Source organism: Diadema setosum, chromosome 2, assembly GCF_964275005.1.
Source record: "Diadema setosum chromosome 2, eeDiaSeto1, whole genome shotgun sequence".
NCBI lineage: Eukaryota > Metazoa > Echinodermata > Echinoidea > Diadematoida > Diadematidae > Diadema > Diadema setosum.
The window spans coordinates 13501774-13518146 of record NC_092686.1 but is presented as its reverse complement, the minus strand read 5'-3'; the positions used below and the strand labels follow the sequence as shown (position 1 = coordinate 13518146).

At 37.1% G+C, this 16373-nt stretch overlaps 1 protein-coding gene across 1 annotated transcript; it reads right to left on the bottom strand.

The window, feature by feature from the left end:
- Window positions 1-541: 541 nt before the first annotated feature.
- Window positions 542-14599, bottom strand: LOC140239980 (uncharacterized). The gene is made up of 8 exons (XM_072319793.1): window positions 14200-14599; window positions 8459-8634; window positions 7810-7938; window positions 7108-7444; window positions 4729-5005; window positions 3703-3808; window positions 1994-2044; window positions 542-955 (listed from the first exon to the last, which is right to left on the bottom strand). Exons 1-8 carry the CDS (start codon window positions 14597-14599, stop codon window positions 542-544), a joined length of 1890 nt encoding a protein of 629 aa, XP_072175894.1.
- Between the last annotated feature and the right edge of the window lie 1774 nt (window positions 14600-16373).

Genomic DNA, 16373 nt, shown 5'->3' with positions numbered 1-16373 from the left:
TTTGCTTTAACATTTAACCTTACGGATATGCAGACTATGCACGTAACTAAGCTATTATCTATATTATATTCATCATTTCATATTCTTTGAGGGTTCATTGGTTGACCAATCTCTGCACCTGATGAGTAACATGTCCAACAAGTATGAAAGCGCTTCTAGAACCCTTGGGCATATACAGTGAATTTACCCCTTGCATTATTAACGACTTAATAGCATGCGTACACGGTGACGATAAATCATCTTTTTTTTTTTTTTGTTCTGTCAAACGATGAAATCCATGAAAGATCTATACTATGGCAGATGGTTGCATTTATGAGAAATCCCAGGAAATGGGTTTGAATAGGAACATCCACGCATCACATTCCTGTCGTCCTTATTCAAAGAGTAATTCAAATCTTCGCGTTTGTCACAATAATGTAATTACTGATTGCTGTTGATCTACATTGATCCTTGTCACAAGTCCTTGTCAGTTTTCCACTGTATGGGATAACATGGACATCTCCGCTATCAAGATTTCGGGAAATTGCGCCAATTTCGTAGACTATGTGGCAGGCAGTCCGCCTGAAATTTTAACCTTCAGTTTGCGTGCGTGGAAAGCGCTCATGCCCAGTTCCAGGAAATGTTTTTCCCCCAGGTGGACCAGTAGGGCGCCGTTAACGACTTCGTCAGCGAATCGCTGGGCGTACTGTTCAAGCCCGAGCTTCAGAAGCAAGTTTCTGACCCCGTCAACGCTGAGCGATTCTATGTCTTGCCTGCTCGTCGACCTGGGAAGCGTGCTGGACGAGCCGATGGGCAAAGGTCGTTTCTCTGGTATGATCGGCGTGAGGTACTCATTGCTGTCTTCGTAGTCATCCTCCTCCCCCTCCTTGGAAGGGTTTCTAGAGGGGAGATTTACGTATCGCCCAGACGATCTGGATAGTTTGTCTTTCAATTCCCGATTCTCCTTTGTCAATTTCTGCAAAGCACACAACATCAAAGTTAATTATGCAAACGAGGAATGTTCGCGTGCATTTTAATTTCGCGAATTTCGCGAGCACCGACATTCGCGAAATTAAAATGCATGCGAAAATTCTTGCCTACACAATACGCATTGAATGCCAGTTAAAATTCGCGAAAATTTCATGCTGCGAGAAAGGCCATCGGCTCCGATTCGCGAAATGTTCATGCCGCGAATATTTTGTGTTTTACAGTATTGTTTCGATTGTATTGCTTAGAAGATATTGACCTACAAAGAAAACAACTCATTGACCTTATCATAAAGGCAGACCACGGGAAATACAAGGCTAGAGCTGAATCTCGTCATGCTCGTCAGTTAAAAATTAAAGAACAACTGGGAACAAAATCTTTTAAGTACTGTCTAAGCCTTTTTATGGGTGAGATGTGATTTACAAGTTTCTCTATCAATAATGCAAATATAAAATTATGACGAGAACTTTCAACACAAAATTTCAGGGCCGTTTGATTGTTTCGCATGACTCTCTGGTGTCATCCAATATCGATCACACACAATCAACGAATAATTTGTATATATGAATGTGACCCCTAATCAAACAAACCTAATACAATTCCTGATCATGTTATGCTTAGTTTTATTTTTATTGGCCATATTAAGCTTTCCAATTATGCATTATAATGCTAAAAGTCATTCCTCATCATTTTTCCAGCACCTCATTGCTACAGTGTAAAAGCCAGCAACAAAAGACTTGAGAATTCTCATAATGCTACGAAATCGACCAGCTGGCCTTATCATGCCTATTTTAAGAGATGATGTAGTCAGCTTAAAGGTAGATTATGCTGCATTTATGTTTGTACATTAGGTCACTTTCTAATACAGGTCTCATGTGCGTAAACCAAGAAGGTATAAAACTTTTTAGCACAAACGCAAAGTACAGAGCTGAATTATTCTTGCACACACTGACACAATACGTGGTTCTCGTGTGTGCTTTCTTGTTTTTAGTTAACGTTACGTCAGACTTTCGATGATAATACTGACCTCGCATTTCTGAGCCAGAAATTTAGCTTCCCTCCTGACGTCGACGAGTTCCTGCAGGTTTTTCACAGAAAAAGATGGTGCCGAGTTACACAATTAGAAATTAATATAATTGCTATGATGACCACTGTGTTGTTTGACAAAATAGCATTAAGCCACGTGACAACAGTCAAGAAATGAGGAGCCCCCCCCCCCCCTCCCCGCACACACAAGTCGATGAAAAAGATAACACTGTGTCAGGCATTATGTTGCGGTACTTTTTATATGGTAATGCTGTACATTTTTGGTGATTCGATTAAATGACATCAAAGTGGGTCAACAAATGCGTATTAAACGACACACATTATTTTGGGGTATTCCGAACCAAAATGACGTGGGGCAGGATCAGATTGTCGAAGACGTGTAAACAACGTTCCAAAACGTTAAAACATGTACAAGGTCGAGTCCTTTAAGTTTTTCTTTATCAATTGCCAACTGTCACTCAAACGATGAAGATGACGTTATTGAATCCATGACTAGATATGAGGAGATCGAGCACAAATTTCCTTCTTGAAACATCTTTTTTTAGCATTTCAATTCTTTTCTTGTTTTGATTTTTTTTATATTTCTCAAACATGACAATATGCCTACAGAACTAATTCAGCTTAGAATCTGAACTGCGTTTTAATATCTTTTTTTTTAGAAGTAGCGCACATTATTTGAATGCAAACTTACTTTTTGTAAAAAGCACGAACTGAAAACGGCTATGTAATAATTTTGATGATTAGATTCACTTACATTTTCATTTCCTGATTTTTTTTTTCAACTTACCAACATACATCCCAAAACACAAATACCATTCTCACTTTAAAGAAATAATGAAAGCAAAACAAAACAAAACAAAACAAAACAAAACACCACCGTGTAATGGTTAAGTAAAACAGACACTTCCTAAATCCTGTTGCCATCCCTATTATCCAATAATGATTACACTCTCAGCGGACCAAATCTAGCTTATTTTCCTGCGTCCTTTCATCGTAAGTTGTAAGGTTATGTTTAAGTGAATTAAAGTTCACCACATTAGATAGGTAATCCCCAAAAATAAATAATCTTCAAAAGAAAGAGTGAAATATTTCCTACAGAACGATACAAAAATTACAAAAATCGGATATGAAATAAGGAAGATAACATTTTGAAATTTCACATTCTATTCGGAAAACATTTTTGACACCAGTCATTGTGAATATTTAAACGAGCAAGTTGACGATGTCATGCTCTCACAATTTCGTATTTTAGGAATATTTCATATACAGAAATAACAAACATCTCATACTTCACCTACATAAATATAAGAATTAACTTAAAATCAACAAAATAAAAAGGAACAAATGTTAAGTCTGATATATCTTGGTATGGGAACATGCTTTTACTTGTATTTCCTAAATATGACAATTTTCCGAATTTCATTAAAAAAAAACATGAAAAATTGTGAGGGTATGACATCATCATCTGAATATTCATAAGGACTGGTCAAAAAAAAATTTTCCGAAAAATGTGAAATTTCAAACTGTCATATCTTCCTAATTTCTTATCCCATTTTTTTTTGTGTGTGTGTGTCATTTTTGTATCATTCTGTAGGGACCATTTTTCTATTTCTTTTAAAAGTTATTTAGATTTGGATTTGATTTCTTCTTTAAACTAAAAAATAGAAACAAAATGTCCAGTTTTATTACCATTTCTTTCGTTGCCAATACGCTGTTCACGTGTTTCGTTAATGTTTGCGGGTCCATTGATTCGGAAGGCTTTGGTGATTTCTGTGAGTCCCAGACGTGTTCGTAACTGACAAAAAAAGTGCCACAAAGAGACACGAAAAATTAGATGACATCATTGAATACATCATAAGTCTATTATCATTTTTATTTCCAAGCAGCGAACTTCCCAAACGAGGGCAATATGTGTGTATATATATATATATATATATATATGTATATATATCTCAACGATTTTTCTTTTTATTCAACTCGGCCTGGTTATAATGAATATAAGTGAACACAATAAAGAAAACCCCTGGTTTCAACGTCTAATGTCTAATATGGATACGTAAGTGTTTTTATTTCCTGACGAATATATGTACATATATATATATATATATATATATATATATATGTTTATATATATAATACATAATGAATGACAGTTTTTTTTTTCTTCTGGAGTAAATGCGTAACATTCCTTTTTAAATTTCATTTTGTTGTTTAATTTACTGGAAGAACATGATAGTTCATAAAGTACACAGGAAAGAATAAATTAAACATAAGTATTTCAACATTTCTGTTGAAGTGCTAGAATTCAATACGATGCATGCACTTAATGAAATTTACATTCGTCTCCATTAAAGACCATCCACCAGAACACACATACAAACACACACACACACACACACACACACACACATTTTTAAAGGTATTTATTGATATCCATTCAATTGTTATCAGGACATTAATCTAAGCTGGTATTTCAGGCTGTACAACCTAATAAAAATGTTCGCATCATTTGGATATTTTGGCAAAAACAATAAAAAAAAAAAAAAATCTTCCTGTAATGGAAACTAAAGGTTGATAACGAAAACACCGAACATTTCATTTGTTTAATTGATAACAATTGAAATAAAAATGCAATTTCGCCCATACAACATCCAACCACACACACACACACGCGTGCGCGCAAACATACACATAAATTTTATTATCATTACTTACACTTCGTCACCTTGTAGCTGCTCGTACTCCCCTTTATCTGAAGTTGAGAGATTCCTAAGGGTAGGTGGGCGTGGCGGTAGAGAAGGAGGCGTTGGTTGTGCCGGTGCTAACCCTTCTTTTGCGGGCCGAGGGGGAGGTGCGGGAGCATCGGGGGATCTTCTGCGTTTCAGAGCGTTTAATTCAGCTTTCATTTGGGCCATCTCCTTGTTAGCCTCACTAACCTTTTCCTCGAGGTCCTTATTTCGTCGGTCGGCTGTTGTCGCTGACATATTCTTACCTTGAAAGATAAGGGTTAGCAGTTGCCAAGGTTATCGAGCAAAAGTCAGGAATTTCTTGAATACCTTTGTGTAGGAAGCAATGGTTGTGGTGATGACATCATCGTAATCACCGAATCTGCATAATTGTTTCGACCATTATCACTGTTTCGAAAAAAAAAAAACTTGAGTGTTTTGTAACCTAATAACTTTCTAATTAAGTCACCATCGCGGGTTTTGTTTGTTTGTTCGTTTTTATTTTTGTTTTTTGTTTTTTTTTATTTTTCTCCGTTCGTTACAGTCAATGAGAATACGGACTACTGCGCCATTGCACTATAATCGTTCCTGTCTTATTCTACGGAAGGCACCTTTCCTTGTATTTCACTTACGAGAAGAAAAAATATATATATGTTATCTCGGCAAACAGTTGGAGCTGCAATTGACGAGAAATATGCATTAAGGGGAAGGACTGGATTTACTAATTTTCATTCTAATTAGACCTGTGTAATCTCTAATCGTTTTTTTTTTTGTTTTATTTTTATTTTTTACCGTCCTAAATACCCAAGTAGATCGCATCAGGAGTGAAACAAGCTAAATCCCACAAATCAGCAAAGCAATATAGTTGTGTTCATCATTATCTAAGATTTGAAATAGCAAATTACGGAAAGATAGGCCCTACATTCACAATGCTGTTATTGCGTATTTCCATGTACATGGTCCATTCGTCAACGCCATTGTCACCTCACTGTCATGATTTTCATACTTGGCGATAAAGCAATCCTGACGGGGATTACTGTAATACAGAGGGTGAATAATCATGCCAGAACACAGCTGTAGCTTTCACAATTGTACATAATTATCCATGGAAACATGTTTCAAAATATGATATATTAACACAAAAGATACTTTTTTTTCTAATTAATCAACTTGTTTCACTTTGTTCACTTTGATTCTTAAATTTGCGGGGAGAAGCTACGGTGCAAAGCACATTACCATTTTTAAATTGTGCACGTTGTTTTAATGTGTTCCGAAACAAAGTAAAACAAGTTGATTACTATATCAAAACAATATCATATGAAATACATTTGCAAGTAAATATAAAGTTGTATAAAACCCGAAAAGAGCCCTTTGAAAATTAAGATGCATATTAAGTTGCATCATGTTAATAACAGGCCCCTATGTGTAAACTACAATGGACCGAATTGCATTAAGCATAAACAATATCGAAATAAATTTATTAAAATCGTAAAACTAAGATGTCTTATCAATATGAATTAAGAACTGCATAATGCAAACAATGATATGAATTAAACGTGGAAGTAATAAGTGAAATGATAGATAAAGTAAAACCACACTATAAGATTGACTATATATATAAATGATGAATAATTAAACATTCCCCCTGAACCCTTAATAGATAACAGTTTGGCTTTAAAAGCATCAACTGACTTTGTGATCGTACAGACAGAGTTGGAAAACAACGTTTGCCAAAAGAGCATGTTATTGCCATATTTTCATTGATATTTGTAAGGCCGCTGATACCATTGATCATAAAACTCTTCTTTGTAAAATTGATAAATATGATGCACGAGGCCAAGCTTATTCTTTGTTTAAAAGTAAGTTATATGGTATGCAACAATTTGTAAGTCGTATACTACAATAGAAACGCATAATTGTTAATTCATGGTCTGCACTTTTAAAAGCATAATGATATTTATCTTATTTTTGTTTAAGTAAAATCAGATCAGGTCATTCATGAATTCTACTCCTCTCTCCTTACACCTTTTCCGCCTTCTTTTGTATGTGAATTCTTGAAAACGATGTTTGATTTGTCACAATGAATGGGCTGTCATCTCATCGAGCAGCATTACATATGTTTATTGTGGCGGCCCCTGCAACGTGAAACCTGTCACGGAAGAGATAATGCAACAGTTTCATGTAGGCCTATGCTAATATTGTATCTAAATGAATGATAGAATTTGTTTGTAAAACTTGCAAATTTTTCTTTTTTGTTGGAAATTTTATTTCTCAATATTTCTACATTTTTTTTTAAGATTTCGTTTGTGCGTTGTATTCTTGAAAGAAAGGGCTGCAGGTGTGGTACCATTAAGGACGCGTCATTTACCTTCAGCACTTTTCAACCACGCTTCGAGAACTGGGGGTAACGGCTGCGGTATGGCCTCCATAGAAGGTGGGAGAGTCGATTGGCTTGGGTCCACTAAGCCCCAGCTGTGGTTGACGAGCGCGTACATCGGTGGACATAGCGCTCGTGCGATGTCTGCAGTCCCCGCTTTGGGCTCGAAAGAGAGGGGCGTGGTTAGGGGTATCTGGTAGACACGCTTGTCGCCGTATTTGGTAGCCAAGAGGTGATTTTCCATCGAGAATTTGTGCAGGACGAAGACCTTCTCGCTCTGCATGTCTCGTTTGGAGAAACCTCTACCGAGGTCAGGGACACGAACACGCTGATTGAAGACATAACGAATGTTTCATAGCGTGTGTGAGTGAATATACATATTGAAAAAATTACCATCTGCATACTGACAGTGATAAATACGCCAAATATCAGCGAAACCACAGATAACTAAAAAAACTAATGTCAATATTATGAACGATGGGCATCACTGAAGAAACGACATCCTCCAGGGAAACGTCTTGGCCACGTTGCTATGACACCTATAGTTTACTGCATATTGATACCACACTCATACTACATCAACCATCCCCTACACGCACACAAACACGCACATATACACACACACAAACATACACACACAAAAAAAAAACATAATGCCATTAAAAATGACTGAATTGTGAGTTTTACTCTCACCTGAGGAAACTTGCGTTCTTTGAGTTCCGACATGGTATGGAAGTCTGGAGACACCATGGTCGTATAGCGGCTTGTGTTCATCTCGGTGGAGTACCGCAGGTTGACTCCGTCACAGGTACCCACCAAAACCTGCGAAGGGGGCATAATAATTATGATCATACTGTTCTACTTACTATTGACGGACAACGCGCTCGGGTTAGATGTGTTATGTTATGGACCTCCGCCTTCGGACATTTATCGGGGGGGGGGTGGGTTATGTCCGCTAAAATCCCCTGTATGATAACATTCGAATTAGTATATTCTGATACCTTTTTGTTACATTGATTGGCAAGCAAAGCACAATGAAACTGTGCCCCCCCCCCCCGAAAACAAAATGCAGAGAACATCATATCAAAAACCATAGCAAAAAGAGAAGCAGAATGACATAAAAATATGTCTATGTATTTTTCACTCATGTCACGTGAACACGTCAATGCAGAAAAAAATAATACTATAAACGTCACACATAACTATATGGGGTTTGGGAGTATATAGGGATGGGTAAAAAAAAACGTCAGTGTGTGAACAGTCCAACTCTAAGATTTATTAGAGTGGGATTGTGGGAATGAACAAATGCATGCCGCAAATTTCAACAATTGCAATTCGAAACCTTGCCGCGCTCTCTGTCGACCTCCACCCGTTCGATCTCGATGACGTCATCGGGTTCTTGCGGCTCTTCGGGATGGCAAGAGCAGTGTGCGTCGAGCACGCGCACGGCACCTGGCAGAGGTTTGGCGTTGATGAGTTCCTCGGTGCTGTCGTACTCCACGTCATCCAGTGCTTGGTCTATGGAGAGAGAGAGAGAGGGGGGGGGGGAGGGGAGGTGAACTGAGAGTGCGGAAATAGCATTATCCTAACAGATCTCATGTTTTCTTCCTTATTGTAACATTTTTGCATATTAAAGTAAATGAACTGTAATAATGGACGCTATTCTGATTTTTTATATGACCAATGAATCTTTAAGTTAATTTTACACCGAGTTCCCATGTTTTCTCCCGGACCCCTCGGCAGAACAGCGCTGAGTGGGGCCATCCAGCCGCATTTTGAAGTACTTGCGTGACGATTCCTTTGTATCATTCAATATTGTAAGTAATGTAGGCCTACATAATTTTTTTTTTTTTATCTTGAAGAAATAAAATCAGCCAGTCAAATTCGTTAATTCTTGAGAAAACGTAACACTTGTATAGAGTTTCTGGGATAAATCTTACATGAACTTTTTATAAGAAGTAAGAGAGAGATAGAGGGATAGATAGTATGGATGGATAGATAGATAGATAGAGAGAGAGAGACAGAGAGAGAGAGAGAGAGTAATTGCCACTTCAATTCAGAACTCAGAACTTACACTACAGGTAGTTCACTTACAATTTAATGTTTACTTGTGTTTCTTCGTCAGACATTACTGATCGCAGGCCTAATAATGATAATAATAATGATAATAAAAATAATAATGATAATAATAATAATAATAATAATAATAATAATAATAATAATGACAATTATAATAATAATAATAATGGGGTAAAGTGGGACAAAACAAAAAACCCTCGTTGGGTCCCCTTTCAAACGAAGCCCTTTCCTCATTAGTCCGTTCAAAATCATTCCTATATTTAACGTCTTTCAAAAGGGAGTTCTTTCAGCTTAGCAGCTTTTCAATAGCTCCTTTGCAAGAGGTGACCTCAGAATCACTATCACAATACACACTATTCGCAAATGATGGAAAACGGAGCGGAAAAGACAGGTAGCTTGATGCCGTCTATTATGCGCTTAGTCAGTGAAATCGGAACCCGTTCTCATTTTCGTGGGACAGCCCCTAATCTTGCAAAAATGACGTGCGAGTCATTTGTCCATCACGGATCAGGAAGCAACAATAAAACCAGCTGAAGTTAGAAAGGAAAGTTACCTGCCAAGCTCAACCCAAATCGGGATCTCTACAAAGGGCAATGATAAATGGTGTAATATCTTATTATCATTATTATAATTATTATTATTATTATTATTATTATTATCATTATTATTACTATTATTATCATTGTTATTATTATCATTGTTATTATTATCATCATTATTATTATTATCATTATCATTATTATTATGTTCTATTTTATTGTTATGTACTATGGTATATAATTTGGAATAGCAACAAAAAAAAAAAACCATCACTTATGAAGTACCATTCCCAAATAAATACAGCAATATCTTGATGCAAAGGATATATCTGTATATAAGTTTTTAATATTCATTCCATTTCAGTTAAAAATGCAACATTAGTACCAGGGAAATTAATGAAGCGATGATATCTTCAACTCATTTCATATGGCTGCGAATAGTAGCACTGTAACGTATACGTCTGATCTCCCATACAACTGTTACTTCGTTGATTTTACTTCCTGATAATCAAATCAAGTTTATTTGAGAGTGGTATGGAATTGCACTGCATAGAGAGACAACTTTTGTGGTAGCATCAAACAACATTTGTACGTGTACGTGACTATGCGAGATTTGTATAATTCACGCATAAAAGGGCTTACCATCTAAAAACCAATTTATATGGAGAGGCTACATTAAAAATATGTTCATGAGCAATAACAATTCTTCCTGACAAACACGGAAGTAATTTGAAGTTACATGAATCACGATATTTTGATATAAGCTTCGTCCATTGAACTGAAGTTTGGAAAGGAAGTGTTTCCACATAATTATAGAGCTACGTCCCTGCCAGGGATGTGTGTATAAGTGTGAAACTTTGATTTTGAAAGGTCTGAGTGAACTCCTAATGTATGACACTAAACGGTCATCAACAGTGTGGGAAAGTTTGGTGATTTCCATCGATCAACTTAGTAATACCGACCACTTGATACGAATGAATAAGTGCAAAGCACCCTATGAGAGTATCCTAAACTAAAGTATTCTGTCATAACTGTCAGGCCCTTTTGTTCGGACGACAAGAGGAGAGTTTTTTTTTTCCGAGCAGATATTTCCTCCTTCGTTTAAGTGCTGTGTTTTTTATGTTCTTTGCCTGTGATGCCTCAACAAAACACTGACAAAGAAATAAACAATTTGCCTGAGAATTCCCATGTGTAAAATGATTGCTTTATATTACCACAGATGACGGATCGTACGGAGACATTATTTGCTTTTATAGCGATAAAAAATATAAAATGATATTAATCGGTTTTAAAAGCATTGTAGTCATCTAGATTGACATCACTTCAAGAAAAGGTAAAAGTCAGACCAATCTGAAGGAAATTACATAGCACGAGGTACATCAGCCGAACTGCACTCTTCCTCTCTTCGCGGTGTGAAAGTAGTCACTTCCTTCATCATAATATTTCCGATTCAAACGCTAAAATGACAAAAATGTGGTTGTTTGTATAAACAGATGGAACTACCATTGGATTTTCATGGGATTTCCCAAAGTAAAACCATTTTGCTGTATCTTGAGCAGAGCCATGAAAAAGTCAGCGTTTTGCAAATATTTTGCAAAACTAAAAAAGACAAACAAACAAACAAACATCAACTTGTCCATGAGGCGACATATTCATCTAAGACTTTTAGGTCATCTTCAAAATTTGTGTCGATTTTACAATAACCCATTATCAAGGTCTTCACCGGTGGCATCTTTATTTGCATCCATTTTATCTAGCAATCAGCTCCGTTGAAAATTTCTACAAATTTCATGTCACAAACTCGCTATATGGGAGTGAATTGAGTGACAATTTACGTAGTAACCTAGAATCACAATGGTACACAAATTGTTTCCTCTGTGTCAACCATTTAGTGCACTACAAGAACCATTAATGCATATGGATGCAGCTTTAACTTCTAACCATAATGTCAGAATAAGCATTACAGTAATAAAATCTGAATACAGTATTTCTTTTCTATTAAAAAAAAAAGTTTCTGTCACTGTGGTAGCACATCTTGCAGCCGTGTTGCTTCTTTCGGACGTTCATGCCGAGAAAGGCCATCCCACACAATCCATTTTCTCTCTTCATATCCAACATATTATACATGTAGTTCACAAAGACATACCACGTCTTGAATGTGAACAGAGAAAACGGATTTTGTGGGTTGCCCTTTGCGGGAGTGACCAGGTTATCCAACAAGTGGTCATGTTGAAGGTTGTAGACGATACAAGGTGAAAGCCTTAAACACAAACTTGCAGGCTGGCCTGTTTATTTGACCACTTTCATTGACAGATCTCATCCATTTCAGTGAGACACTCAATGTTCTTTCCTGATGATGCTCAAACTTGGAAAAGGTGCAACGTTTCATTATTGTGTTCAGTGCTCAGTGATTCATGACATTTGTCAACACAACTAATTATCAATAGAAAGAAAAATAGTTCCCCTTCCTGCACAACCAACATAGCGCTCTCCATAGTTGACATTTTATGAAACAGTAGCCCTCTAAAGTTGAATTACCTTTTTTTTTTTCTTTTTTGATACGCACTGTATAGTTATGTTTCATCTCCTTTGTATTACAATGTATTACTACCATATTACGCGGCATCATTTTTCTTCCGCTGGGATATATGCATGAGAAAACGATGAAATGCAACTCGGACGTCCTTAAAGGGAGATTCTAGACAATTTATATAACTTCACATCATGTAGAACATATTCAATAAGTCGATAGTGCCATTACAGACTTGTGGAATTTATTATCATAGTTGAGCACATAAACCAACTCTAAAAACCCAAATCATACACGGAAGAAGGATGATGACATAGGAGGCTCACATATTCCTGTAATGTATATGGAGCAACGTAATTCCATTACAATACAGTTCTTTTGTTCAACACATCCACCTGTGTATTCATTTAGGTGTTATTTATGTAGATTTTCGTCTTTTGTTTTGCTTTCCTGAGCACCCAATCATGCATTTTTAAGTGAAGCTGCTATGTCACCATCCCCGTTCCTTGTGATTTGTTATGAATTTTGAAAACATTTATATTCCTCGTCCCAGACATAGATTCTGATACCTTGCAGCCAGTATGAGTAATCGATGGTCAAATGCAAAAGTCTGAAAATCTTCCGGAAGTTTCCTTTAAGGTAGGTAATCTCTGTAAACACTTCAGTTAACCACTTCAAAATAGTTAATGTATAGAGAGACAGTACCTCTTCAGGATTCATCTTTCCTGGCGTTTTCTCTAATGAGCCTGTGAGCTCATTGGATTAGTCATGGTTTCGTGCTCATAAGTGTTTTAAACCTTTGGCTATACCACGAAGAGAAAAATAGGCTCTCCTTTTATTCTGTCCTTTCTTTGCATTAAGGGTTATATCATCGACTCATATAAAATCTTGTTTCTCATTGATATACAATCAAAGTATGATTACATTTTCATAAATCATGTAGATACATTATCTATGGATTTGAAACAGAAACAACGAAAGTCAATTGATTCATTGTCTGTTTATGAAAGACTTTGAATGTATCCCTATTTGTGTTGGTTTGTCACGTTGCCATTATAATTTGAATAAAAACATAAACAATGGCGTAAAATATGCACATTGAGGCAATCATCCGCCTTTCTCCGGGTGAATTTTTTTCAACTTTTGATTTTATCAGCACATCGCTTTGTTGTGAAAACGGTGATGTTCCTGTCAGCCTGTGGTGGATGTGAAGGCTTTGACAAGCAAAAATGTATTATGAAATAAAGGACGTTCTGCTGAATGTTTCGGAGGATAATCATAATTGAATACTTAATGGCAAATACTATAAAACCATGAAGAATATTTCGTTGTTGTGTTAGTTCCTTATTGGTTTTGATCGACGCGTTCAGATTAGGCCAGAATGTAAGAATGCTGATTTTTCAACGTCTTTCCTCCGACTTATCTTACAGTGTTCATGGTGTTAGAAACCTATTATTGCCAATGAAGAGTATCATCATGCGCACGTATACCAACTCGATATCTTCTAATCTATACTAGAGTAATTGTGGCACTGTGCCAAATGAAAGCCACTCATGAGAAAAGAATAAAGCTTTCGAGATCATTTATTATAAACAACATAGTAATAGTAGAACCTTGTAGATGTAGATGCCGTAGCTCTCCTTCCTCTTCCTACATCTAGGATAAAACAGGACCTCAAGGAGAGAGTTCAAAATGAATTTGTCCTTGTACTGATTCCATAACATCCTGCCATTAAATGAAAATCTGCATGCTAAGACAAACATAAACTCTACACATAAGCGTAACCATAACCCTAATCCTTATCCTCACATCAAACTACACCTAAAACCCTACCACAACCCCAACCCTAACCCTAACCCTAAGTCCCTGGAGAAAATAAGACTTGAGCAATAGTATTGTCGCAGGGGCAAATGTCGTGTCACCACCCAGACTAACCTAGTGGAAGAATTTCGTAATTCTGACGCGCGTAGACAGGCAGTCGTACGTTCTTCCCCATGTGGTTGGTGGCAAAGACGGTTGGATTCTTGAAGATGTAATGCAGCATAAGAATTGCGCCTTTTTCGAGTTTGACGTCACATCCCGGCACATTGTACGATTCGGTCACCTTGATGCACTGCGGTAACACGTTCTCGCACACAAACTTCGTCAATTTATTGCTGCGCTCCTTCCCAGACACTTCTGATGCCAAGTTTAGGGTACGTGGGTGCTGTTCGGGAGCCTGACATGGCGGCTCGGTACCCGGGTTCGGCGGGGGAGGGCGCGGCTTCCTTGCCGGTTTTGCTGGTTCAGGCAACATACGGCCAGTCTTATGCATAGAACCAATCACTCCGGACATCACGACTCAGAAACAATGATTGTCTATGGCATGTACCTGGAGTCCACAATCAATCATAGTAAACAGCGCTTGATGTTCATAGCTTTCATTTACAGTTCTCTCCCAACATTCCACGAATAGCGCTCTAGAATAAAAAAAGAAAAAAATGCAAAGAGATACAAGCATAAACAAACATCACATTTGAGGTATTTAAGACATAATTGTTTATGAAACCTTTATCCACTTCTACTTAAATTTATAGTGGGAATATTGTTTTCCGCTTGCCGTGTTGGCAGACGTGCTTTCCTGCTCATAGTTTCAAGGTTATTGTCTAGATACAGGCATTATTACTTGTAGGCTACAGGCCTTATCTATGTATTTTAATATGGATATTATACATATCTGCATACATACACTTAATTACACACATACAAACCTTCATACGTATTTTAAGTACAACTGTATGCACATGATTGTGTACTTATACAAAGGGGGCTTACATTAATTTTGTAGATACAAGCGTTCAAACATGCATGAATGTAAAGAGACCTAGAATATACTAGCATGCATTTACGTACATCGAAAGTCCAGTTGTAACTGGTTTCTTTTTTAGTCGGTAAGACCTATGAAAACTTTTAGTATCCATGCAGCCTTCGTTTCAAGTCCCCCTTTATTAGTACTGAAAAAAAAAATAGGCAGTAGTTTAAAACAAAACTAACCCTGGATCACGTATGCTTTACTCCTGGAAGCCTTGAAATACTATAGCTCATATGCCATCCTATACTTCCTAATGAAAAATGTCACTGCAAAGAGGAAATAATACGTAAAATATTCAAATCTGTGCAACGTAAACACGGACTGCAGTTTCAGGTTTCACACAGGATAAGGTAGCTATGCTGAACTGTGTGCTCTATTGTTTTGTTCAGTTCAGTTCAGTTCAGTTTTTATTTTTGCATTTCAAAATCAATACAAATCAACAAATCAACAAAATACTTACATAGTCATTTACAGAGCTAATATTCGTAACGTTTGGACCATACATACATTTTTTATTTTTCAAGAACGAATATTATATGTAAAAGGAAGCAATAGGAAATGATAAAAATGAAATGCAGGGGACCATCATCATAAGCTAAGCTTGACGAGGAAGATGGTCCCAGGTAAAGAGATACATAAAGAAAATCTTGCCACTCACTGAGTGGGGGGTAATTGTGCGAAGGGCACAATAAAGAGATACCTAAATAAAATCTTGCCACTCACTGAGTGGGAAGTGTGATTGTGCGAAGGGCGTGCGGTGCAGTGCGGTGCAGTGCGGTGCAGTGCGGTGCAGTGCGGTGTTATCTACAATAGAGCGATAGAAGTAGACACAGTAGTCAAAGGTTGCTGGGGTATCTGAGGAGACGTGAGGATCAAACATTGAGATACCATATTCTTTTATTTTTCTACCAGACTGAGAGATTTTATGGCGATGTTCCGTTTACACTCATGTATAAAGTACGTCACATGATCAGTCCTTATATTGCTGACATTCAAAATAGAAACACATCTAGCTCATCAATACTACGGCTCAAGAAGGAATGCAGTCTGCGACACGCACATAAAAGTCTTGTTGTTGTTGTTGTTGTTGTTGTTGTTGTTGTTGTTGTTGTTGTTGTTGTTGTTGTTGTTGTTTTGGGGTGGGGTATTCAATCAAGTCCACACGACGCAGTCTTCCTGGTTTGGCTGGTACCAATGGTTTGCATTATGTTGCATCAAAAGAGTGAGAACCACGAACTGAACTTCAGCCTGTCAGTTA